The sequence below is a fragment of the Mucor mucedo genome, assembly GCF_025094135.1.
Source record: "Mucor mucedo strain NRRL 3635 chromosome Unknown EV154scaffold_162, whole genome shotgun sequence".
Taxonomy (NCBI): domain Eukaryota; kingdom Fungi; phylum Mucoromycota; class Mucoromycetes; order Mucorales; family Mucoraceae; genus Mucor; species Mucor mucedo.
Genome location: NW_026252446.1, coordinates 1 through 26,154, shown reverse-complemented (window position 1 = coordinate 26,154; position 26,154 = coordinate 1). Strand labels below are relative to the sequence as shown.

The following is a 26,154-nucleotide window of genomic DNA, read 5'->3' as shown; positions in this document are numbered from 1 at the left end:
ATCATTTGCAAATGTGAAGATAGGGTCAGCAGGGATTGTCGGAAGTGGTTTGTTACTTTCACTTATTACAGTATGCCAATATTTCCTTGAACTTCTCTTTCAACTGGTTATCTTTCACGTTAATCACAAATGAATGACAGATACTAGAAATAAAATTAAGTTAGTAAACAATTTAAAAAAGGTTGTAGTACATTATTACTTTTCTAAATCTCGTGATTGTGCATAATTGTAAAAGAATATCTTCCACATACACATCATTATTAAGCTTCCGTTTGTCTTTGAGTCAGACTACTTGTTAAAAGTGGTCTGACAAAGCATGATAGCTGGAAAGAATTAAACTAGTTATAGTCCTAGTGTTACCACCAGAACTGGATGCTTGTTTTGGTGGTAGAACTAGATGCGCTTTCAGGCCCATTGATTTTTTCCCTTGTTGTTGTTTTTGTTACTGTTGGTACAGAAACTTTCAACAACAGCTATTTAAAGTGCTAAAATATATTAGTATTATTTACGCATTGGCTTTAGAAAAAAAAAAAGATCATACTTCAAAAACCAAACATTATAAAATCTTCCGTGTCTGGCTCGGAGGCATCTTTGATTGAACAATTTAGTGTTTCTTGAAAAAAAAAAAAAAAAAGTTCTTATATACTTACCTTTTCACTTTAAAAAAGAAAGAGAAATATGGTGAAGGAAAAGTGTGTGTGAACGTGTTTCATTTATAAAAATGATAAACAAGAGATTATGTCAAAATGATTTAATTGCTTATTTAATCATCCAAAGTGTTTGAGCCTTTACTTGAAATAGAAATACTTGTAAAAACCTCCCAAGCAAGTCAAAACTTATTAGTTATCTATCTGCGTTCCAGGAGCAGCTTGTATTGACAGTGAAGCTGATTTTATTAAAAACAAAAATTGAGAATACTATGAAGTTTAGACAATATGGCATGTCAATCGACATAAAGACACCATCAGACGTGATTCTAAAAAATACGTTTGAAAAAATAAATAAATAAGGAGTTCTAGACAATTTCCATGTACGCGTTTAAGATCCGCTTACCAAACTTTGTGCTCCTTTTCTTATCCGTTCCCAAAGCTCCTTCTCAAAATGGTTCTTGCTTCAAACAGAATATATTGTTAATTTTATCTTGGTCTTTAAATTCAACATCATTTTCATACCTTTCACAAATGAGCTGGAGTTTATTCTCGGATCTTAAACTTAGAGCGAATCTGTTTCTCCACAAAGAGTACAATTGTTTGGCATCCATGTGAACTTTGTCTTTAGACCAGGCCATTAAACTAGTTGAATTTTTAAGTACAAAATCCGAGAAGATCGGTATATCGGTTTTTTTGATATAGGCGTTTCGTTCTATGTAATTCTATAGATGAAACGCCTTATATGTAGCCAGTGTAGCGTGTACACTTGTCTCCAAATGGCTGATGTTCTATTATTGAAGTCACTTATTTTGTTAGTTTTTAGTATACACACATATATATATTATATGTACGCTGGAGATGTCAAGATATCCGCGTATTTTTTTTTTCTAAACGTATTTTTTTTATACCACTTACACAAATTCCGGCCAGGACGAGGAAGACAATACGATTACATCCATTCACGGTGTAATCACTGTCATTCACAGTGTAATCACTGCCATTCACAGTGTAATCACTGCCATTCACAGTGTAATCACTGCCATTCACAGTGTATTCACTGCCATTCACAGTGTATTCACTGCCATTTACAGTGTAAACACTGCCATTTACAGTCTCTCCATCAACTGAGAGTCGAAATCCCAAGAACTCTGCCTAGGAGGTCGCCCACCTATAGCAAAGACTAGCCGTAGCCGCGATATTGCAAGAATGGGAATGCATCTTTGTTTGAAAAAAAAAAAAAAGAGTGAAGTATGGTAAAAGAAAAAGAAAAACGGAAAAAAAAAGTGTGTGTGAACGAGTTTCATTTGTAAAAATGATAAATAAGAGATTATGTCAGAATGATTTAATTGCTTATTTAATCATCCATAAATGTTTGAGCCTTTGCTTAAGATGGAAACATTTGCAAAAAAAAAAAAAAAAAACCTTCAGCCGTTTCATTTGTTAAGAAGAAGTGACTTAAAACTATACAAATAAAACCTGTTAATAGCACGTGTCTAGTTAGTTGTAAAAAAAAATACTTGCCTTCTAAAAAATGTAGTATTTTTACACTTTTAGTGGAACTGCTCATGTTTATAATTTGAAGAAGGCGTAAATTACCAGTTCTTGGCGGAACCTCAAAGCAAACATTTTGAAGTGTACTGTTTTTTGGTACGGTGGCCTACTGTTTTCTTGGAATAAGTGTATAAAGCATGCATTTTGCTCAAACCCATACTTTTTTATATATGTTTTTGATTTTAGTAATAATCATTTCCTCCAGTTCTAAAACCATTTCCTCCATTTTCTCATCTTCTGCGCTTACGGTGATCCCCCTTTTATTTTAAAACGGAGTTTCGATCATTCATTTTTTTTTTTCTGGTAAAATAAAAAAGGAGCCTTAACCTTAGCCTCCTTTTCTCTCTTTTTGTTTTAAATAGTCGCAATCTATAAGAATGAAATCACTGAAACAAGTGGCAATAGCGCTCACCGCTTTCCCCTTGTTTTGCTCGGCCTTCTACTTGCCGGGCGTCTCCCCCCATGATTACGAAAAGGGAGAACTCGTCACGCTAAACGTAAACACGCTTTCGCCTTCTAGCTCACAACAAGTCAAATCAGTCATCTCGTACGATTACTACAATGAAAAACTACATTTTTGCAAGCCTCCTAAGGGCATGCAAGAACAGGCCGAAAGTCTCGGCTCCATCATCTTTGGTGACCGTATCTTCAACTCGCCCTTCGAGGTAAGTATTTTTTTTCAGTGGGTTCATTCCCCCACCCCCCTCTTTACCTGTATAGGCAACTAACAGAGTTACATAGTTGAAAATGCAAAAAGACACGGCCTGTCAGTTACTTTGCGAGACAGAACCTATCCCCGCAGACGACGCCAAATTCATCAATAAAGTCGTGACGGACGGTTATGCTATGAACTGGGCTGTGGATGGTTTGCCCGCCGCTACCGAAGACTTGGATGAACATACAGGAGAGAAATATTACAATATTGGTTTCAAATTAGGCACAACCTATGAGGATGTGCCCTATTTAAACAACCATTACGGTATCACCATTCATTACCATGTCACCAACCGTAACCTCAATCGCGTGGTAGGCGTTGTGGTCAAACCTTTTAGTAGAGCCACCGATACAACCAGCGAAAACATGTGTACTGATAAAGCAGAACCCTTTCATCTTAAAGAAGATGGAAAATCTACCGTCGTTTACACCTATTCTGTCAACTGGATCGTAATCTATTCAAATCCCAAATAAGCATCCCCCTCTTTCTGTCCTCAACTCACAATTTTTTCTTTTTCCATTATTTTACAATTTAGCCTTCAGAAACTGTGTGGGCCACACGTTGGGATGGTTACCTCTACGTCTTGGATCCTTCCATTCATTGGTTCTCCCTGATCAACTCCATCATCATTGTCTTGTTCTTGACAGGTATGGTTGCCATGATCTTGTTACGTGCTCTTCATAAAGACATTTCCCGCTACAACGCCGTCGACGCCCAGGTAAGTTTTTAAACACATGGAATGAGTGTGAGGGCAATAGAGTTGACTGATGTACGTTTGTAGGAGGATGTGCAGGAAGATTATGGCTGGAAGCTCGTACATGGCGATGTATTCCGACCTCCCAATAAACCCATGACATTGGCTGTTTTAACAGGTAGTGGTGTACAATTGGTCGTCATGACAGGTGTCATTCTCGTCTTTGCCGTTTTTGGTTTCTTATCCCCTAGTAATCGTGGATCCTTGGGTACCATGATGATCTTGTTCTTCATGATCTTTAGTTGTACTTCTGGGTACACCTCTGCCCGTCTCTACAAGATGAATGGTGGTGAAATGTGGAAGATGAACATGATCCTCACCGCTACACTCCTTCCTGGGTAAGTTACTATTAATGGATGAGGATACAAAAAAAAAAAAAAAAAAAACAGAAACTGATTTAGTATGTAAAAAAAAAAGAACGTTGCTGGGTGGGTTATTAGGGTTAAACTTCTTTTTGATTTACTCCAACTCCTCAGGAGCTGTCCCCTTTGGAACGATGATGGCCATTGCAGGACTTTGGCTGGTGATTTCCTTCCCGCTCAGTATTGCGGGATCGTACGTTGGCTTACGTAAACCACGTATTGAGCAACCTGTCCGTACCAACCAAATCCCTCGACAAATCCCCGACCAACCCACGTACCTGCGCATGTTGCCGTCCATTTTTATGGGTGGTATCTTGCCCTTTGGTGCAATCTTTATCGAACTCTACTTTATCATGAACTCAATCTGGTTCCATCGCATTTACTACGGTATCGGGTTCTTGTTCTTGGTGTTTGGTGTGCTGATTATTACATGTGCCCAAGTCACGGTGTTGATGTGTTATTTCCATATGTGTAGCGAGGACTATCATTGGTCGTGGCGTGCGTTTTTAACAGCGGCGGCTACGGGATTCTATGTGTATGCGTATTCGTTCTTGTACTATTTTACGAAATTGAACATCAATACGTTTACAAGTACCGTGCTTTATTTTGGGTATTCTTCCATCATTAGTGTTTTATTAGCCATCATGACCGGTAAAGTACAGAAAAAGTAGAATGGGATTTTGTTTTATCTAATTGCTCTATTTTAGGTTCAATTGGCTATCTTTCGTGTCTTTACTTTTTAAGAAAGATATTCGCAAGCATTAAAGTGGATTAGAGTGTTACACATAAAATGCGCTTCGTTTTCTTACCATTTATGGTGCGGGTGAATGTATTTGCCTCCAACCGAAAATAAATATAAAAATATTTTTTTTTTTAAATTTCATTATCATTATTTCTCTCTCTCTCTCTCTCTCTGTTATCATAATTTTTTTAAAAAAAAATGTCAAAAGAAGTGTCACTCGTGGTGTTGTCCCATGGTTTATGGGGTGTCAAAAAACACATGCTGTACATTGAACAAAAACTTCAAGCCAAATACGGAGACAGCATTTACATTGTAAGTTCTTTCTTCTTTTAGATCTCGAACATGACAAAAAAACTCAATGTTGCCCACTTGCTAGTTAAATGCAGGTGTGAATGAAGCAAAGTATTCCTATGACGGCATTGATATCTGCGGCCGAAGATTAGCCCAAGAGGTAAAAAAAAAAAAAAAGAAAGAATGCAAGCCTTTCTCCTTTTTATATGTCTCATAGTAAATGTCGTAATAATTAGATTGAATCCACTGTGGTACGACTAGGTAAAAACGGGACACAAGTAACCCGATTTAGTATCATTGGGTATTCCCTTGGCGGGTTAATTACAAGATACACCATTGGCCTCTTAGCTCAAAGAGGTTTCTTTGGTGCCATCCAACCCGACGTAAGTACTCTCTCTCTCTCTCTCTTCTTTTATACAACCATTTCTAAAATAACAAGTTATAGTACTACGTTTCCTTTGCCACTCCACATTTAGGCGTCAAGGGACCTTCCCATTCCCTCTTTTCCTCCTTTTTCAATTTCGTTAGTGGTCGAATGGTTTCCAGATCTGGCGAACAGTTACAACTCATAGACAAGTTTGAGAAAAACAAGCCCATCTTGGAAGTGTTATCGGATCCAGGTAACAACAACCCCTTCCCTTTCTCCCTTCCTATTCGCTGACTATTTTTCCCCCCTGGTAATAGATCAAGTGTACTTTAAAACACTGGCCAAATTCAAAGTGAAACGTTCCTATGCAAATGTCGCCAATGATCGGACCGTACCCTATTGGACTGCAGGCATGGAGATCATGGATTACTTTTATGAAAGCAAAGGCAAACTAGACATGTACAGTAACGCTATTGTTATTCCTCCCATTTTTTATTTCTAACCTTGATGTACATAACTAGAACGCTGGATAAAAAATATTCATCTGTCATCACAGCTTACGATATAAAAGCTCCCGGTACACCCAAAGAAAAGCAACCGCTCAAACCACGCCTTTTGAAATGCCTCCTTTACCTCTTTCTAGCCATCATTTCTCCCTTTTTTTTCATCCTCGCCTTTTCAGCCATCGGCATCCAAGGTCTGATCTCACGCTACAGAGTCTCGGGGTTACTGCAATCCGGTGGGGACATGATGCCCTCTGTCGATAGCGAACATACCACACTCAATCAGGATGATCGTCTGATGGACGGCGATTTATTGGCAGGCGCATTAGACGCTGTGAACCTACCTGGCGATTCATCCCCGCCTCTCAAGCACTCCAACTCGTATTCGGATCAAAAATCCATCCTCTGTCATTCACCAGGGAAATGTCTAGCCGAAAAGGCCAAACCTTTACCGCTGGATCCAACCACCCTCTCCATCCACAAAAACCTCAATTTACTTGACTGGGAAAAAGTCTATGTGTATATCCGTGCCTTTAATGCGCATGGAAGTATCGTCTGTCGAGAAAAACGGTTTACCGTCGATGCTGGTGAGGCCACCATCCAACATTTTATTGATACCACACAACTTTCTTAAAAAATAATAATAATAATAATAAAAAATTAATGCGATTTGCCAGGGACCACAGGATGGCTGGCAGAAAGACCACCATCAATTGCAATAGCCTGTCCATTGATATATGTCGCTTCATCCGAGGCTAAAAATGCAACCATATGCGCAATCTCGGATGATACACCGTATCGCTTCGTAGGATTCAACTGTCCAATCTTGTGCGCAGATCCTCTTTCACGCGCATAATCAAACGTCGATTTTGTCATACCGGTCTCAATCAATCCGGGACAAATGGCATTCACTCGGATGTCCTTACCGGCATATTGATACGCACTTGTTTGGCATAAATTAATCACACTAAATCATCTATTTGTCAGTAAAGATTTTTCATTTTTCCTGATAGTACTTACGCTGCCTTCGAAGCAGAATATTCAGGTGATCCAGCACCAGAACGAATACCAGCCACTAATATCTAAATGTTAGATACCTCCCCTTTCCTTGTTTCCCTCTCTCCTTCCCTAGTCACCTACCGGAGGCTGTACAGATGATGGATCCACCTGAATAGGCTTTACCGGGTCCTGTGACACCCATGGCCTCTCCCGCATGCTTAATAGCAAGGAAACAACTCAATGCATTAATACGCATCATTCTCATAAAGGACTCAGCGGTTTCGTCCTGAATACGATCACCGGATGCCACACCGGCATTAGCGAAAAACACATCCAATCGACCAAACGTCTTCATCGCTTCATCAATGATACCTGTCACGGCACTAGGAGAGGCCGCATCCACTGCACGTGCATAACACGCCACACCCATACCTTCAATGTCTTTGGCCAACTCTTGTAAATTGTCCAAGGTAAGATCAGAAACATAAATGGCTTTGGGTCCTCGTTTCGCAAGTGCAATCACACTGGCACGACTGTATTTACATAAAAAAAAAAAGGGGGGGGGATATGTTATTTCTTGTTTAGGGGGGTTTCATGAAACAAGTCAATTACCCAATGCCATGAATAGAACCTGCGCCTGTCACGATGCACACCTTGTCTTTAAGTGAGGGTGTCACTTGAGCTAAATGGCTCATAATTTGAGAAACTCGATCAGTAGCTTTGGCAGTCATTGTTTTATATTCGTACTGTAAAAAAAAAAAAAAAAGAAAAAGAAAAGAAAACAAAACAAAAAGAGGTACTTATACACACAAAAAAAGCGTGGTATTTTGGTTTAGTCATGAGCTTTTCATGTGTGTAACTTTCAAATGAGTGTGTGTGTAGGGGGTGATTTCCTCCATGAATAGGAAAAAATGCATACAGCTGTTTTTTGATTGGCCAAAGCTCGTTTCAGTACAGGAAATGATGTCGGTATTAAACTAAAGCGTTTGGATGTTATACTGGTTCATAATGTATCTCGAGGCTGAGCCATTCATTCACACAATATGAAGCTTGTATTTGATGAACTCACCCATTTGCCATCACGTTGGAGAGAACGACAACTACCACACCAAGAACATTAGTAGCATACATCATATATTTTATGGGAATACTTTACTTGACCATGTTGTAAATATGCATTTAAATCATAGTCTATATATTCTCTCCCTTGTTCAAAATGAGTCTTTAACTCAAAGCATAGGTTTGTATCTACTATGTTTAAAGTAACCGAATTTATACAATCTTAAATGCTATTACTGACCATAGCATTAGATAACTTATTTCCAATCAATTTAATCTCACCCAAAAAAGTGTGTGTATGGCATAAATCCAGTGATCGAAGGTGGAGACATTCTGTATCAAGAAAAAAATAGTGACAATAATAAACCCTATTTACATTGAAGCTTTTTGTTTTTTTGTAGCGTAATCAATAGTTCGTTCTTAATAGGATTTTTCTCTCTTCACTGAATATCTCTTTTACTTTAATTGTCGCTGTGAGAGGTATTTAGCTATCTCCGGAACTAAGTAAGTGCCCTTCCTTTGCAAGCAGGATTGTCGGAGAGGCAATGTGTTACACAAATTACGTTGTTTTTTTTAATTTTTACAATGGTGCCCTGAAAACCCTTAGAATGAAGACTTATCTGGATTCATTGTTACTTTCGTACTATGTTAATTTTTTTTAATCTGATAAATCATAGCGTGAGGGAGGGCCTATTGTTTAAGAACTTTGGTAAAACGTTTGAACCAGAACACAAAAATAGACTCAGGAACAATAATCGCTTAAAGATATTACCATTTTTTTTTATAACCAATGTTTTATCTGTTGTTTGATAAACGTCAAATGAAGTAATAATTACAAAATGAACAAAACCCGCTAAAAGCTGCATACAATGACTCACAGTAAATACATATTTCCTTACACACCCAAAAGTTTCGTATTCACGTGAGCCCTTCTCTGATTTCGGCTGAGAACCAAAAGAAAAAACAAGGTTGATGTCGCTTTTTCTCTTTCCGTGTGTGTGTGTGTGTGTGCCTTTCTTTTTATACTTCTTTTTTTTTGTTTTTGCTCCAGACAAGAGACATTTAAAATCTTTCTTTTTTTTTTTGTTGTTCTTTGCATCTTTACAAACTCTTTTTCCCCACCCCCCCCCCACATTTTCGCCATTTTCAATCTTGCTCGCGTTTCATTACCCACGCTTTTCCAACCTCAAGGAAACATGCAGCCTAGTCGAATTGATCTTTTAAAGATTACACAGGTTTAACTCACCCCAATTATACATAAAAATAGTACTTCAAATGACTTATTGACCACTGATAAAAAATGAATAAAAAAGGTCCAAGATGTACAATTAGACAGAGGTCAAGAAACATCTGTTGGTACATTACACCTGACTGTTCACCACCTGATATTTAACCATTCCGGAGAGGAGTTATGGGTATACACACATATATTTATTTTACACTTATCCAATAGTATTGAACCATTTCTTTGATAGATTCCTTACCCTATCATACATACAGTCGAAAGACAACCCCCTTCTTTACAGTCCGGTCGTCACCCTCTTCATATCAAATGCAGAGACTTTATGATCCTGACCTTGTCATTATTAAAGGACGGCGAAGCACAAGACGTTTTTGATAGCATTCAAAAGCTCGCTTGTGTAAGCTCAATAGAACAACTTTATGCATATGCTTATCAACCTCGAATACCTTTTACTGCCAACAATGGTTGGAAAATCTATGACCCTATTAAAGAATATCAACGGATGGGTGTCGACGAAACCACAAATACCTGGCGATTCACTCCCATCAACCAAGATTATAAGGTAAACAAATAGCTTTGTATTCTCTTTTGTAGTTTGGGATCGATTGACCATCTTTATTAGTATTCACCTACATACCCTCGCATCATGGTTGTACCAACAAAAATAAGTGATAATACTCTCAATTATGCTGCAAAATATCGTAGTAAAGCTCGAATCCCTGCTCTGTCTTATATGCACTGGCACAACTCGGTAAGTTTTTTCTCTTGAATCTTTTTTAAAAAAAACTCATTTTAACACCATCACCCAACGACAAAAAGGCAACAATTACGAGAAGCAGTCAACCACTCGTTGGATTCAAACAAGCGCGTTCGATTCAAGATGAGAAATTAATAGAGGCTGTATTTTCATCCAACGTACCCACAGGTCCTAACGGTGAAACTGTGTATGGTTCAACAGCTGCCAATTTAATCGTAGATGCTAGACCCATGGCAAATGCAGTAGGAAATGTGGCAAGAGGCGCTGGAACGGAAAATATGGATCATTATCGGAACTGTAAAAAGATTTATGTGGCAATTGACAATATCCATGTCATGAGAGATAGTTTAGCCAAGATGAGTGAAGGTAAGGTCTTAATAAGATGGATGAGAAAGCATTCGATTACTGATATATATATATATATATAAAGCTATGCAAGGTATAGACTCGGCAGGCGGACAAGTAAATAGAGGTGCTTTGCTGAGATCTGGATGGTTGAAGCATATCACAATGGTAGTAGAAGGAACAATGACAATTGTAAAAAGTGTTCATGTATATAATTCCCATGTGCTTGTCCATTGTTCCGATGGCTGGGATCGTACATCACAACTCGTATCTCTCAGTGAATTATGCTTAGACCCCTATTATCGTACATTTGAAGGATTTCAGGTTCTAATGGAAAAGGACTGGGTATCTTTTGGGCATAAATTCGAAGATAGATGTGGACATCTCTCGAATGAAAAATACTTTGTCAATTTAGCTCATTCTGGGGGGAACGCTGCCACAAACACAATCAAGGATATGCAAAACAAATTCTATAAATCAAATTACTATCAACGCGAAACAAGTCCCGTATTTCATCAATTTTTAGACTGTGTCTATCAATTATTATGCTCACATCCTACTCGCTTCGAATTCAATGAACAAATGCTCATCGATCTGCATTATCATGTCTACTCCTGTCAGTTCGGTACCTTCCTATTCAATTCGGAGGCAGAAAGATCAAAACATCATCCTCAAGATAAAACTTACAGTATATGGGATTATTTTAACTCGGATAAAGAAAAATTCACAAATGATCTATATGATCCAATGAAAGATAAGGACCTGGTGGATGATGGCGGTGTCTTGATGCCAGATGCTACCAAAGTGAAATACTGGGCTACACTCTTTAAAAGAGACGATGATGAGGTCAATGGCTCAATTACCTATGGAACATCGCCCGAAAGTAGTATTATCACGACGGAATCACCCATTTAGACTCTTGCCTTGTTCATATAGTCCAAATGATGAATTTTATTTCATTTTGTAATAAATAAATAAATAAATAAAAAAAAAAATCCCCGTAATAAAAATAAATAAATATCAGATCCAGTTATTTATTCATAGCTAAATTGGCTGCGTCAATTTGAAATCTGTTCACTAGGGACTAGCAAAGCTATTTATACTACACATTTGACCGTATAAATAGTAAAAATTAAGCCTTTTTAACCTGCATCTGCTGCATACTTTTTTTTTGTAACATATTTTTAAAAGTTTAGATTGAGCTTTTCATGGCACAAAACTATCTATAGCTTAATAATGCAACTCCCTTATTTTATATTAAGTTTTTGTGCATATTGAATTTGTTTTTAGTTCCTGAAACCAAAGACTTGGTGATTTTGGCAAATTTTACATTATTTATGCATAATTAAAAGATATTTGGAACCCTTTTAAGTACCCCGTAATATTATTTTTTTATTAAATAATATCGCCAGATCACAAAATTGCCTTTTTTCCAGAAATCTTACAGAATCATTGCAAGTGGAAATGGATAATATGACAATGACGATGTATTGACGTAATGCCTGAATTGCCAAGAAGAGGCAACGATTAAGCATTTTGTGGCACTTCAAATACATCATGTGTCACGTTAGACGATGTACAGAAAAAGCTCCTGTTTGTATAAATAGAGCAGAATTTTAACAAGTTATTTTTCTTCTCCTTCTATATTATACATCTTTATAACAACAATACATTTATCTCTCTTAAAAAAAATGAGCCAACCTACTATTTCTGAAATCCCTATGGCTACCATGGCTAAAAATACAGGTTATCCTACTATTGAAACTATGACAACTCAGACTGCTCCTAATGTTCCTGATCAAACCGCTGGACAGTGCGAAAATCACCGCAATGAAGACTCTGGCTCTTTCATGTTAAGATTAAGAGGTGGTGCAGGTTGCTTAACAAACTGTTTAGCTACTATTGGCTGCTGTTGTATCTGTGAAGAGTGCTGTTGCTAGTTCAGCAATACATTTATCGCCACTTATCCGAATATAAACAATCTCCTAATTTTAAACCCTTCGTCTGGTTTATTATCTATATCAATCTCTATAAATTAACCTGTAATATAAGACATCACCTATAATAAAACTACCTTTTAAATAATTAAATGTGTGTAACGTGCCTTTGATTTTTAAGTTCCAAGATAGACAAATATTCTGTTTGGGGTTTAGCGCTCTTTTTAATGCTACGAATTTTTACAAAGCCATAGGACCCCTCTTCGCCTATTCGGATGGGCCGGGAAAAAATAAAGAGAGAGAGATGAAATAGGTTCTGTTTATTCATGCTATTATGATTTTTTTTAGTGGCTGGTGTATATATGTGTTATACTCGACATGCCATAATGTTTGTATACCGTCACGATGCATTTACTTAGCTTGATGCTTCTTGGCATTGACTGTTCTGAAAATAGAACACTAATTAGAGTTCTTTCCTATACTAAATTTAAATAAATATAAAACAAATATTTTTGTTGCGTCTGTATGACAAAAGACCAACTACTCCTCACCCCCCCCCCTCCCTGTCAGGTGTAAACGCAATTATGGTAAATTGGTGGGAAAATTGTAGACGGAATGATATTCATATGCTCCAGCATTTTCTTATTCAGTACGATAGTTTAATGACAAACAAACGAATAAAACAGAAATCTTAATCGTGTTCCACATAAATCTCTGGGTGCGTGCATACGCCAAGCTTGCGTTATTTATTAGAGTTCCGCGACAAAATGTATTTTTGGTAGCAAGCCAACCAATTTGTTTATATCCATACTTCTCATAGATAGAATCATGGGGCACTCACGATACTTTTGGTGGATTTATAATTCTTTCCAGAATTAGTATTCCCGAACCAGAACCATGTATTTATAGGCCTAGTTTGTTCTACAAAAAAATGTAATCATGTTCATATTTTTGCTAATGTGTTCAACTTGCATATAATTGTCGAATTTTCCATCTAAACAAAAGCATCACGTACCGAACCGTGACTTTTTTCACGACAATAATAAGAATAGTCAGAATTCTTAGTGTTCAACCAGGGTGAAAGGTTTAAGCTGTTAAAAAGACGTAGCAGTGATGTATGTACCTTTTGAGGTCCTATAAATAGTACACAATGATAAACTGGGCAGTGATTTCAAACGATATCAGCATTTGTTAAAAAGAGTCTCTTAATCAATTATTTATACAATCGTTTTATTTATATCTTTGCATTGGATCCGAACACTATTTTAGCTTCGTCCGCAACAAGATCGGCATTAATAGGAATTAATTCTTGTGTAAAATCACGTACACAACACCAACGATTTGCAACAATGATGTCTTCTTCGGCACCCTCATTCTTGTTAGTGATATCAAATGCTGCTTGCTCAATAAGTAGTGCACCAGCAAGAGTCCTGCCTAATGCAAAGGTCAACTGACGAGCATTGGATTCAATCTCGATACGTGTTTTGTTTGAATTAACAAAAGTATCAATATTATGCAATGCAATATGAACAGATTTAACAGCTTCAACCAAGAGGGGTGAGGCTTGAGCAGCACGATCCACTTTTTCTTTTACCATCTATAATTTTATAGGTTATGTTTAATTCTTTCAATCATCGCCAAAAAAAATTTTTCGAAGTACTTACATTTCTGAACGTCAAAAGACATTTTCCTTTAGTTTCTTGAATGACACGCAAAACGTCCATTGATAAAACGTTAGTCGTACCTTCCCAGATAGTATTGACTTGAGCATCTCGCAGCTGACGTCCAATACCAATTTCTTCCATGTACCCTTGACCACCAAGCGCTTCCATAGCTTCACTACAAGCATTAATCCCAATCTTGCACACATAAGCCTTAGCAATGGGTGTCAAAAAACGAAGAATAGCTGCATCATGCTGGCTTTCTTGTATACACTCAGTACGACCTAGTAACTCGATACAATAAAATGAAATTTGGACACCAGCACGAAAGACTAATTCTAATTGTGCAAGTGTAGTGATGTGCAAAGGTGTCTTGTCCAGAGTGTTATTGAATGCATGACGTTTGTAAGCAAAATCTTTTGCGATAACAAGGGATCTACGAAGAGAACACACAACTCCCAAACAAGCGTAAATACGTGTGATATTGAGAATAGATGCAATGCCAGGTACGCCTCGTCCAGTATTTCCAATCTAATGAATAAGGAAAAATTTGTTAGCAAAATCTGCGTATAAAGACCCGAAAATTAAATAAATACCATATTAGCCTTCATTCCGCTGAGTTGAAGCTCGGCAGTTGGTAAACCCTTGGTACCATATTTATCCTTAAGACGGTGAACTTTGACCCCATTTAACTGGCCATCAGGTTGTCTCATTTCAGCAATATAAAGCGAAAGCCCTTTACTTCCAGTCCGAACTGTACCCTCTTTAGGATCGATTGTTCGTGCTAAAAGCATAGTTAAATCGGCTGTTGTAGCGCTGGAAAACCACTTGAATCCGGATATCGACCAAGTATTAGTCCCTTCATCCAATAACTCTGCCTGGGTTTCTGATTGGCCAATGTCGCTACCGCCGGGACGCTCGGTCATCCACTGACCACTGGTCCAAAATTTGCGAGGATCACGACTGAAATATCGGTTTGTTATTACATCATGGCCTTCTTCCTTTCTTTTAACAATTACCTAATCAGTTTCGAGTAATACTTGTTTTTGATTTCTTCGGTTCCATTTAACTCAATAACACGAGCGGCTCCATCTAAAAGTATAACATAAGTAAAGAATAAGCAGAAATTACTCACAGTACTATTTACCAGTCATTGATAAAGGGCATGAATACATGGCTGCTGAGGGCATATAAAGGTATTGCTTTGCAAATTGATAAATTCGTGAGAATTCATTATACTTTCTTTCATATGCAATTGCAACAAGACTAAATTAAACAGAATACTTTAAGTGTATGATTACTTTTGCATAAGATCCGAGTCGCATTTACCCTTCTTCGGCTGCAACATCATTTAATTCCTTCCATCCTTGGGAAACCGAGATATGATCAATACGTCTGCACCAAGCATCATACTGTGTAAGCCGTGGATAGTTACTAGGAACATTTACGTCATCCCCCATGGCCAAGATATCTAGATACAAAATTAATCATCAGTAAAATATTCATAAGTATGATTTTTTTGAATGGAATTACCATTAGTAACTCGATCGCCAAATTGGGAAAGATCGGGTTCAATCTCAGAAAGTATGGTAGGTGGAATTAGTCGTTTCAAAACGTTTTTGAAAACAAGATCGTCTTCATATTGATTTTTTAGCTGTGGTGGTTCCTGTATAATCCAAAGTTGTTTAACTGGTATGAAATCATTTTTTTATATAGATGTTGCTTTGTACCTGAAGAAAACCAGTATCGGAAGTGGCAGTAGGAAAAGGTTTTCTAATAGACATATAAGAGGAAAAAAAAAATGTGGGAAAATGTGAAGGGGGAAGGAAAGAATATTTAAAGCTCACTTGGAATGTCAAGCATGTGGTATTCCCATGCCTAATTATAAAAGGATCGAGTCACAACTTTTTTTTTAACTGTCGGTAGTAACAGAATTTTGCACCTCCTTTCCCAAGAAGTGATGGTAACTGAGGGGGTAGTTTTTTAGAAAAATCTTTTTCAGATCAATAGCATCTTTAATCTCATTTTTAGTCACTATAAAAATTAGTGACCATATTGATTGAATGAGGAAGACTATAAAAAATCACTTTTATGTAGTGACTTCGGCACCGCCTGCTTGATCTATTTCATTTGAAAAGGATGAGGTTTAATGATAGAAGTTAGAATGCAAAAAGTGTCTGCTAAAATATAAGTTGAGTCATCCCTGACGTATTTGAGACACCACATCTCTTTGTTGTTGGTCTGGCATAGCTCCACTGAGGGTTAGCGCACTGAAACAATCCCTTGTTCTTTATTTTGATTGCATTTTCTTGATGGGTTTCCTTTGTATGGTAGTCTATGCTGTTATTTATTAGAACAATACACACCAATCTGAGAAGTAATGCTCTCGTTTGTGGTACAGACTCGTGCATATTTAATTCATGAATATGTCCCTTCCATTTCCCACACTGTGTCTCAGATGCTCTTTGGTACGAGAACTCACTCTTGTTCTTCAATCATCTATCAGCATAATAAATTTGAGCTTTCTACCTTTATATTCTATACATATTATAAACAAGCCGATGTTTAAAAATCGATCAAAAATATGCTCTACCATAATACAAACCTTCCTCCTCAGCTTGCCTTTTTTGGAGACACAGTTTATGCTGGTGACGGAGACCTTGTAATTTGTTAGGTCAATTGATCCTTGTTCGATTTCAGCTAAAATATCGTTTATGTATTTCTTATAACAGTTTTGGTCGTTTCAATACTTATGAGCTTTTTTTTTGGAATGCAAATAGGTGCATAATGTGGCTTCTGATTAATGCTGTTCAATTAGTTGGATCTTCTCACTCTTTTCTTCTTTTTCAGTTGTTCTCTTTTTTTTTCTCGTCTTTCTTTGATTAAATACAATGTTAATATAGCTGTAACTTTTTTATAACAGCAGAGCTTTGAGATAATCATCATCAAAGCACTATTTTTTATATTTCTGAAGAATATTATCGGCTATGTTTATGTCATCTCTGTCTAAGAGTGCTTCATATATTTCACAACTATAAATGATCCACCGATGTTAGGTGTGTCCAATAATGTTTGATATGTCCACCACCCCTATAATCGGTTCCATACAAAACCATGTTTTCTCCGGTTATAGTATTCCAGTCAAAATAAGCCTTTCAGCGTTGCAGACATCATGTTCAAAACTTTCAAGATCAAACCTATTTGTACAACATCTTTCGCATAAGGTTTTTTTCTTTGCTTGTATAAAGCATTTTAATGAGTATAAAAGCCATTCGCTCTTTATGATGTAAAATTTTAAGTTCGCTTCGAATGGCTGAAATATTTTCGAATGATTGATGCTCAGTATGCTGTACTGTTTGTGTTCTTTGGAATACAACCTACTCAGAATGTGTGTTCGACTCCTTCTACAGCTTATGATATTCCATATTTGAATATTTTCTTCTCAGTTGGCAATTACATAGTCTGGCGCCCACTTATTAAAAACTTTTATCCTTTATTTTTACTCTAATACTTTCACTTAAACATGAAAATAACAATATACATTCTATATGTGTAATTGTTTCTAGATAAGTTATTTTTGCTGCTGGCACCAACCTTTCTAGTCATTAAAGACTTTGCGATACCATCAAGATGTTTTCGATATACTGGTTTCAAAAGAAAAAAAAAACTATTATCATACGCCGTATCCTTTCGCGGCACCAGTTATTACGAGAAAAATATATTAACCTAAGAAATAAATGTGTTTCTTAATCTTTGAACTACCTCATTGGATGAATTGATTCGTACTGATAGAAGAAACCGTTCATAACATTGCGGTATAAAATTAGGTTTTACTTTTTACTGTTGATTGAGTTTATTGTCATTGAAAAAATTATATTTAAAGGAAAATTTAAATTTCACAACAACGCTGTAATTGTAATAACTTTCAGATATTCACCAGAAAAAAAAACTAGTTAATTATGTGTCCACTACATCTATAATGACATCAAATAATTGAACGTAACACCTTACTGGACCTCGAATCTAGAGAAACGTCCTCTTCGGCACATTACTTATAGCTCATATTATGTCTCATCAAGAAAACAGACAATTCATGTGTTTGCATTGCATGTATTAGTATTACTCTTTTGTAGTATGTCTACATGGCTATATGATCTATTTGTAATGTATCGATTGTAACTATTGCGTAGATGAGTTTAAGCACCATGCATTTTGAGAATACTTCTGTCGTACTAATGGGCAAAGTATTTTTTTATGCTAACTGATCGGAAGAAACATAAAATCGCCAGTGCTTTAATCAAAACCAATGGAATTAAACGTTGATCGGAGTGCCCTAGGTCATTAAAAAAAAAAAAGCCTCGAACAATGTCGGAGACAAATGATCCCGATAAATCTCGAAAATTGTGAACAAATGCTTTGTTCAGGTTTAGGTTTTGCTATGGAAATTATTGATAGATTATGAATTGAGTTTACAACAGCTAAATAATTATGAGGAAAAAGAGGAATATCGTAGAAAGCCCAAAATAATAAGGCGACATATTTAACCGATAACAGATCAACGTAACACGAATGTTCTAAAGTGGCTCTTGAAACGGATTTGCAATGATTAAATGTTAACAAATAAAATAAAATGCTGCATACAGGAAGTTGGCAATTTGATACATTACACTTATAAATAGATCAGGAGGTAAAATCAGGACAAAGAAACAGCTCGTGTTTCTCTACAAAGAATCCAACCCAGATTTGCTATTGGTGATTTTTTTTTTAAAAAAAAAGACATATATACCGCGGTTCGAACTTGGGAGCTATTCTAACCCACAAACGTCTTCCATGATGCTACAAATGAATGTGTCATATTGTGGTATGCAGGCATTAATTGCTACCCATTTTGGTAGTATTTCCTGTTTTTGTGTTGCCGATGCATTATAAGATTACATATTTGTGCAGGTGGGTACAACAATATAAATAAAGTAAATCAAGCCGCACAAAGAAAACCAACACAAACAAATCGGACCGACACTGAAAAAGCTATTTTTATTTAAAAAGGGGAGGGAATGAATATTTACATTAATTTTTTTTATATGGTACAAATGGGCGTTGTTTGTTTACACAGAAATGGCTTATGTGTTAAGGTTGAATGTCTTGAGTGGAACGACAATATTATCGTCGCCATGTCTAAAAGCTTGTAACCGGCTGGATGAAATACGACCAGTAAAGCTACTCGATTTTGCACAAACACCAGGACGACCAGCGAAGAACCATTGTGCTCTCATTGCAACCAATTTATCGATAATACCAAGTATACTACGGTCTGTAGGTTCAGTGTTTCCATTTGTGTCGATTGGAATCAAATGCCAGTTTTCTTTAGGAAGTTGATCATAATGAATCTTTTTGTCCGCGATTGTTGTAAGCGAGACGTTTAAATGCTCATATAGATAAGTGATTGCATTGTGGTGTTGTGATTTTAATTGGGATGGCATAAAAGAGTTCGATTCAGGCACAGCACCTGTTGAATTCAACAGATGAGGATAATCTGTCAACAAAAATACGTTGGGATGCTTGCTTTCGGATCCATCAGGGTCTAATTTTCGGATTTCGTCTACTAAATTCACCGCGCAAGGTAATAAATTAGACAGAGGCTCTAGCCTCTCCATACGCCAATGGATAGCAATATAAGGTTTCAACTGTTCAGATATTTTATCCGCTATATCAACCCATCTTTTACTGTAAGAGATAGGTTCGGCGACCCTACGATTATTCATAAATTGGTACCTGCTATGATGTTAATAAAATATTATGACTATTTTTTTTTTATGTAATTACCTTCTATCATAAAATAAATTAATTACGTCAACGGGAGGTGACTCTGTTTCAAGTTCAGTAGTACTAAGATATTCGTGTTTTCTCGCTTCATCACCTAACAAGCTCATCATAATATCTGTCATATTCATATCTTTTGGTGCTTTCTGATGATCTATTAATTGATAATTGACTTTTGGCCGACCAGAAAAATCAAAGGAATCTTGAAAACAATTTTTGATATTTTTTAATAATCTAGATCGTTGTGAGCGTTGCAAATAAATTTCTTGCCCAGTCGGAACCACGCCGGCATAGTGCCTTGCTAGTAACCAGGATTTAAAATCGCCCATAGTGATATAATTGAAGCGATTCTCGTTTTTTTTCAGCCAGCTTTCGTCAAAGTAAAAGTCAAAAGAGTGTGGCAAACAAGCGCCGAAATGACTGTTATAGACATTGGGTAAAACAATTGTCCTGTCTATCTTCCCGGCCAAGAACGCAAGTTGACGAAAGTGAAGCTGGGCTTTGGATTCTGTAAGCAAAGGACAAGTTAAGTCAGCGCTTTGGTTATTATTTTCCATATTAAATTACTCCTGCGAAGTAATACTACAATGAAAATTCAGTTTATGCACAGTACCTTGCTCGGTTATGGCAATAGGCAACAAAAATCTACATCTGTCTTGTCCACAAAACTTCTGGTCAATTTCTCTGAGCTTATCTTCCCGATATTTAAGTGAATCTTCATTCGATGGAATATCGTTTTTGAAAGACGCAATATTAGGCCATTTAAAGCTGTACTTCACCATGGGGGGATATGAAAATGGTTTTATCGCTTCATGATACAAAGGATTTGCACGAATCGAGTACAGGAGATACGGTATAAATAATGAACAGATAAATGCTATTGTCAAAAGAGTATACTTTTTTAAAAAATCTCTTGAATGTAAGGACATTTTTTTTTAGGATAAGGAAGAAAGAAAAAAGATCTACAGTCGAAATAATGACGACGATCCATTTTTATAGGCCCTTTAATGTTTAGGCTGTTTCGAAAAAAAAAATAGCTCAGTGTGACTTGACTAAAAAGTTTAGCAGCCTTTGAGGGCAAATCAGATAGGACCAAGCCGTGTAAATTCCTTCTGACATGTATTTTTAACTTTTTGTGCTCAATCTGGCAGAGACCCCGTACTTGAAGTACCGCCATTCACCAGTTGTGGCTTGCCCTCTTACAATATTCCGGGGTGTCAATTCCTGTTATTCATCCCTCTAACATTATGGGAACATTCACAAATAAACCCTATGGCCAAAAAAGTGCTTTAGGTCCTCTAGCAGCACAGGCGAAAAAGAGACCTTTCCTTGTTTTTGGTTTACCTTTTCTTGTCATTATGGTCGGTGGTTCTTTCGGCCTTGCTCAATTAACCCAAACGAAATTTGATCATCGAGACAGAAGACACACGAAAGTAAGTTTGCTACAATTATGAAAATCATTTGCAACAGTTTTTTTTTAACAGGTTGAAATTAGGTTGCCAAAGAAGAGGCTTTAGGCATGGATAAGAATAGACGTAAATTGAGTTTGCAGGAAGAATACTTTGTAAGTCATTTTTTTTTTTTCAATAACGTGTGCATAAATCATTGACATATTTCCAGCGTCTGCAAGCACAAACTGATGATGAATGGGATCAAGTCAGGATAAGTCGCCCCACTGGAACTGAAAATTAAGCATATACCAACTCGATTTGTGTCATGAATGCAATATCGCTACCAAAATTAGTGTTATAAAAATACATCTGCAATTAATTTAGAAACTTACAATAAAAGCTAAATTGAACACCGTAGGACATACAGCTGCTGTAGAGTCAACAAAACGTGAATCATTTATCTATTAATCATATGACAGTGGATGGTGAACACACATTTCTTTTAAAACCTCCAACTTAATTTATGCTTCCTATATTGAATAATTCGTAATCGGCAAACTTTCTCGTACCTTCAAATTCTTAAAATTTAGATTAAACTCACTTAATCTGCTTTCTCGCCATGTGTTGTGGAAAATGGCATGCGTATACTAAACTGCCAAGCAAATATGTTTAGTGTAAGCGCTAGGTGCTGACCAAAGGCAACATTTAAAAATGACTGGGATAAAGTAAATCAAAGATAAATAACGTGTGCTACTTTTAATCAATGTTATATTTATAGTACACATAGGGGCTGCAATGAAAATAGGTACTACCTCAAGGACCTGTGATGATGTTGAATAAGCATACCATTTAATACTCACAATAAAGGGATAGCTAATTGGATTCCAGTATTGTTAATTGTGACTATAGCTTAGCACTTTAGATTCGTACAAGGGAAAATTACTTTCGGACAGATTTAATGCTTTCAGCCATCTTAAAAAATTCAGGCAATGCTATTTATCTTTTCAGACGAAACCGACTTCATTTTTAGATATAAGCTTACCTTTTTTCGGCAAAATAAAATGGAAATTCAGACATAAACAAATTAATTTTCAAAAATGCCAAAATGATCGAAAATCTTTACCTGTAAGTATTTTTAAACTTGCTCGTCAAAGTGAGTGATAGCCACGTTAAGTGTGGCGCTTTGTATTGTAGTATTTTTGCTGAAATCCTGAAAAAACTGGAGGCCTCCCATTGACATCCCAAATCTCTTGAGATATGTGAAGCATATTTTTGGCCGCCATTGTGTCACTATTCCCAGTTTCTTGTCCTATTCGAAATACTGAATATAAAAACTGAAACTAAGAGAATAAAAAACCTTCCCTCGGACGTATTAAACTAATAAATATACTGTAGAAGCAGTTCACTAAGTCTCTTTTCAAGAGAGTATGCTAGCGAACTCTCTCGGATACACCATGTCGTAGACCCTTTAAGCCATCCTCAAATTCAACACACGTTTGTGAATCTAACACAATTTTTTCTTTCGTTTTTCCTTATTCTATATTGCTGACCCGTGTAAAAGGATGTTGCAGAAGAAAGTGTTATGGATGAGTAGGCGATCTGGATATTGTGCTTGAAAGTGAAGACGAAAAGGAAGACTCAAGTGTACATAATAAAGAAACGTCAATTAATTCCTTCCCCCGTTGTCTTTCCACGGAAAAAACGCTTCAAACTTGTGTACTGGATTTCAGTGTTTTTAAAACTAGTTATTTTTGGGCAATATTTGGGAATGGTGAAGTTTTTATTTTAAAAATCCAGAGTTAAACACTTGAAAAAAAACTTCTAAGAGTAACGGATCCACATATTAGGTTTTTCTTGTCACTACCTTTGCTGCTTGCTCTGAACGGTCTGCTTTAGATTTGCTGTTTTCTAAAGATGTCTTATGGACTTTGTACTTCATCTTTTCCCAGCATTATTCAATACGAGTCGACTAAATTGCTTTATTGTTTATCGTGTTTCACCAGCTTTATAGATGTAGCATTCACTTTCAATGAATCAAGCCAACCATCTTATGACATCCGTTAACTCCAACATGACATGCGCTTCCAGTAGCAGATTACAACTCCAGCAATGCTGTGTCTAACCTACTACCTCACTTAGGAACAACTGTTTCCCACCAATGGTGTAAACAGAGACCTTTGCCTTGTAACCTTTTGCTATTTGAGAAAAAAAATCGTACAACAATCCTTGATTATCTCTTATCATGCGCGATTTTAAGTACAGTCTCAAAACAGCAAAAAGTATGACGGCATAGAAATTAAAATGAAATCACTCTGACATAAGCTCTTGTTTATCAGCTTACAAATAAAGCTGGTTCACACACTTTATTATTCCCCTTTTCTTTTCCCTTAACATACTTTTTCTATCGTATGAAAGTAACCGATAACGTAAAAAGGTTAGTTAGTAATGACTTTGTTTCTTTGGAAAGACGCTAAATTGAAAAAGATATATTGCGGCTGCGGTTAGTCTTTGCTATAGGAAGGAGACATCCTTGGCAGGGTTCTTGTGTCTTTGGAACTTACGGACTGTGAATAGCAGGAATTGCACTGTAAATAGGTGTAATCATACTGGCCTGCTGGTCTTGGTTAGAATTCCTGTAAGTGGTATAAAAAAAATACGTTCGGAAAAAAATACGGAGATCTAGACATTTCCAGCGTACATATAATATATATGTATGTATACTAAAAACTAACAAAATAAGTGACTTCAATAACAGAGCACCAGCCATTTACTAGCAACTTTAAACGCAATCGTCACTGCCACACTGGCTACAAATGCGGCATTGAATCTTATTTCTGCTATGCACGATACCACTGATATAGATAATGTCCATCCTGAACCATCAATTACATCTATCGAAAATGCAGCTGCTAGTGCTGAATTGTATGAAGATGATGATGAGATTATTAGCCATTCCATTACCCACAAAAAGGTAAGATAAATGTCAATGCACTGATATTATTTGTGTTATTAACTTAATTTGGAAATCCAGCTTTCTGGTAAACTTTGTAATGACGACTTCAACTACTTGAAAAACTACAAAATTGATGGATCGCCAAAGTCTGACCTTCTCTTGAAGAAAGTTTACTGGAGTAAGTTACATATATCAAAATCAATCCAATTTATATTTTTACTGATTGCAATACTATTGTTCAGATTTAGTTATCTGGCATATATAACTATTTCAGTCACGGACAGCAAGATAGTCTGTTTACAATTTTTGGGAATGGTTTCACAAGGGATTAAGATCAAAGCATATTATAAGGCATGGTGAAATGAGTATATGGCAATTTATTCCTGCAATCGTAGAAGTGTATGAAAAAGAATGGAATCGTACACTTTTTCAAATAGCTAACGATGACTAAAATACAATCGAAGTCCCAAAGGACATTATTTCGGAAGTGTTTGAATCCTTACGAGCCTCTACCAGAGTTTCCTCCCGCTTCACCCTATTCAGTCATAGTGTAAGATCGTTTTGTAGTAATATAATATATTTAACAATACTAATATTTTTAACGTAACAGTATTGTAGATACAGAGCTCTAGAGTCAAAGTGATGATAAGCAAGAGCTCACATTTTACAGACAATTTTGCAAGCATCCTAAGCGTACTTTTCAAAGGCACCGAAGTCGTCTTATCTGAGTAAGTAATACAGATGAAGCGAAAAGTGATATACATATATTGATAACCTTTCTTCTGTACAGTGGCGAGACTGGTTGCCATAGTTCACGTATTGCAATCGAAGCGAATAAGCCTGTCCTTGCCGGTGAGGGTACTTCACCCACGTACTCTCGTAAAATCGATTTACTACTTCAATATGACGAAAGAAAAGCCATCGATCTTTGTTCGAACGAATGGAAAAAAGTCAAAGTTACGAGTGATTTAAAATTAAAACAGCAGTCGAAGAATATGAGGATCAATGCTTGCATTCTCAATAATTTACAAGGAACATATGGTGGGTCGCATTCTGTACTAGCATTATATGTAATTGGTAAATATACATCTGAAAGGAATTAATAAAAATGTATGTTCTAACCTTTTTTTTTTTAGGTTTAAATGGCTACATGTATAAACTGTTAAGGTCGATAACTGCTTCAGTGCTACAGTAGCCGTTTGATTTAAGAGTGATCAAAATTTCCAAAATCTCACCCTTAAATAGAAAATACCTTTAAATCGAAAAGCAAGACTATTGTAAACAGATGTCACCAGAGGCCAATATTCCGGTAAATATGATTACTGCCAAAACTTGTCTTGTCCGGACATTAAACACATTTGGTCAAAAAGTTAGAAAAACAGACAAAAATACAGTGATATACCGTTCGATTTAAGGGTACGGGAAATTGGAATCTCACCCTTATGTATAATAGCGGTTTAGTGGTGTTAATGCTGGGGACGGACGCTGTTTTTCAAGAAAACACCCTTAAATCGAGCGGCTACTGTACATCATTATGTGCCATCATGATACCAAGATGCTCCTCTGACATCCATTGTTTTGAAAGAATGTTAGATTCCCTTTTTGTTACTTTAAAGTAAGTCATTTATCCTTTTCATGTCTTAAAAAACATACCCCAGAAGCTAACTATTCCATTATACTACTATTAGGACTTTTACAAGCATTTGGTGAAAGGGTTACGAAAATGTGTACTCAAAAAAGAAACTGCAAGAGACATTGGAACTCTTTTTTCTCTCAAGTCCACAGATCAACATGAACATCCATACCCCTTCGTATTCTTCAAGTCCAAGAAAATAAAAACAAATGACCCTGATGAAGTTTAATACCAGATCTCTTAGGGACAGTCAGGGTTAGTGTTAGGAATGAAGATCAAAAATTTCGAGCGAGCTTTGATTGTGTTCCAGTCGAAGCTCGCTCGGATGACATTTCTTGAAGATCGAACTCGCTCAAATTTTCTTAAGCTCGGCTCGGTTTTACAAATGAAACGTCGAACTCGCTCGCGTTTTTTATGACGT

At 36.5% G+C, this 26,154-nt stretch overlaps 9 protein-coding genes across 9 annotated transcripts; 5 read left to right on the top strand and 4 right to left on the bottom strand.

Annotated features, from left to right (window-relative positions):
* Positions 1-3: 3 nt before the first annotated feature.
* EV154DRAFT_556013 (uncharacterized protein) lies at positions 4-2,276 on the bottom strand (the record flags this gene model as incomplete). The annotated part of the gene is made up of 6 exons (XM_051605324.1): positions 4-143; positions 361-473; positions 1,054-1,111; positions 1,173-1,372; positions 1,656-1,802; positions 2,247-2,276. 6 exons carry the CDS (start codon positions 2,274-2,276, stop codon positions 59-61), a joined length of 633 nt encoding a protein of 210 aa, XP_051451980.1. The 3' UTR covers positions 4-58.
* A 258-nt stretch (positions 2,277-2,534) lies between these two features.
* Positions 2,535-4,915, top strand: EV154DRAFT_527221 (uncharacterized protein). Its single transcript, XM_051603461.1, has 6 exons — positions 2,535-2,866; positions 2,943-3,365; positions 3,452-3,634; positions 3,698-4,008; positions 4,088-4,683; positions 4,740-4,915. The coding sequence occupies exons 1-6, from the start codon at positions 2,579-2,581 to the stop codon at positions 4,805-4,807; spliced, it is 1,869 nt and encodes a 622-aa protein (XP_051451979.1). The 5' UTR covers positions 2,535-2,578; the 3' UTR covers positions 4,808-4,915.
* Positions 4,916-4,972: 57 nt separating this feature from the next.
* On the top strand, positions 4,973-6,569 carry EV154DRAFT_569734 (putative serine esterase-domain-containing protein; the record flags this gene model as incomplete). The annotated part of the gene is made up of 7 exons (XM_051606156.1): positions 4,973-5,086; positions 5,151-5,225; positions 5,302-5,448; positions 5,511-5,685; positions 5,750-5,891; positions 5,954-6,009; positions 6,076-6,569. 7 exons carry the CDS (start codon positions 4,973-4,975, stop codon positions 6,567-6,569), a joined length of 1,203 nt encoding a protein of 400 aa, XP_051451978.1.
* Positions 6,570-6,582: 13 nt separating this feature from the next.
* EV154DRAFT_84260 (uncharacterized protein) lies at positions 6,583-7,733 on the bottom strand. Its single transcript, XM_051607800.1, has 4 exons — positions 7,547-7,733; positions 7,076-7,467; positions 6,956-7,010; positions 6,583-6,902 (listed from the first exon to the last, which is right to left on the bottom strand). Exons 1-4 carry the CDS (start codon positions 7,663-7,665, stop codon positions 6,596-6,598), a joined length of 873 nt encoding a protein of 290 aa, XP_051451977.1. The 5' UTR covers positions 7,666-7,733; the 3' UTR covers positions 6,583-6,595.
* A 1,266-nt stretch (positions 7,734-8,999) lies between these two features.
* EV154DRAFT_527216 (protein-tyrosine phosphatase-like protein) lies at positions 9,000-11,368 on the top strand. Its single transcript, XM_051603460.1, has 6 exons — positions 9,000-9,228; positions 9,307-9,408; positions 9,469-9,798; positions 9,859-9,987; positions 10,056-10,359; positions 10,424-11,368. Exons 1-6 carry the CDS (start codon positions 9,190-9,192, stop codon positions 11,251-11,253), a joined length of 1,734 nt encoding a protein of 577 aa, XP_051451976.1. The 5' UTR covers positions 9,000-9,189; the 3' UTR covers positions 11,254-11,368.
* Positions 11,369-13,081: 1,713 nt separating this feature from the next.
* EV154DRAFT_527212 (uncharacterized protein) lies at positions 13,082-15,838 on the bottom strand. Its single transcript, XM_051603459.1, has 8 exons — positions 15,667-15,838; positions 15,470-15,602; positions 15,266-15,407; positions 15,084-15,202; positions 14,956-15,028; positions 14,533-14,899; positions 13,940-14,467; positions 13,082-13,872 (listed from the first exon to the last, which is right to left on the bottom strand). Exons 1-8 carry the CDS (start codon positions 15,718-15,720, stop codon positions 13,510-13,512), a joined length of 1,779 nt encoding a protein of 592 aa, XP_051451975.1. The 5' UTR covers positions 15,721-15,838; the 3' UTR covers positions 13,082-13,509.
* Positions 15,839-18,944: 3,106 nt separating this feature from the next.
* EV154DRAFT_527208 (uncharacterized protein) lies at positions 18,945-20,716 on the bottom strand. Its single transcript, XM_051603458.1, has 3 exons — positions 20,370-20,716; positions 19,760-20,264; positions 18,945-19,708 (listed from the first exon to the last, which is right to left on the bottom strand). Exons 1-3 carry the CDS (start codon positions 20,683-20,685, stop codon positions 19,057-19,059), a joined length of 1,473 nt encoding a protein of 490 aa, XP_051451974.1. The 5' UTR covers positions 20,686-20,716; the 3' UTR covers positions 18,945-19,056.
* Positions 20,717-20,852: 136 nt separating this feature from the next.
* Positions 20,853-21,610, top strand: EV154DRAFT_556007 (cytochrome c oxidase assembly protein COX16). Its single transcript, XM_051605323.1, has 3 exons — positions 20,853-21,189; positions 21,252-21,320; positions 21,377-21,610. Exons 1-3 carry the CDS (start codon positions 21,004-21,006, stop codon positions 21,446-21,448), a joined length of 327 nt encoding a protein of 108 aa, XP_051451973.1. The 5' UTR covers positions 20,853-21,003; the 3' UTR covers positions 21,449-21,610.
* Positions 21,611-24,524: 2,914 nt separating this feature from the next.
* EV154DRAFT_84149 (uncharacterized protein) lies at positions 24,525-25,419 on the top strand. Its single transcript, XM_051607799.1, has 4 exons — positions 24,525-24,650; positions 24,711-24,828; positions 24,891-25,177; positions 25,237-25,419. Exons 2-4 carry the CDS (start codon positions 24,743-24,745, stop codon positions 25,293-25,295), a joined length of 432 nt encoding a protein of 143 aa, XP_051451972.1. The 5' UTR covers positions 24,525-24,650; positions 24,711-24,742; the 3' UTR covers positions 25,296-25,419.
* Positions 25,420-26,154: the final 735 nt, after the last annotated feature.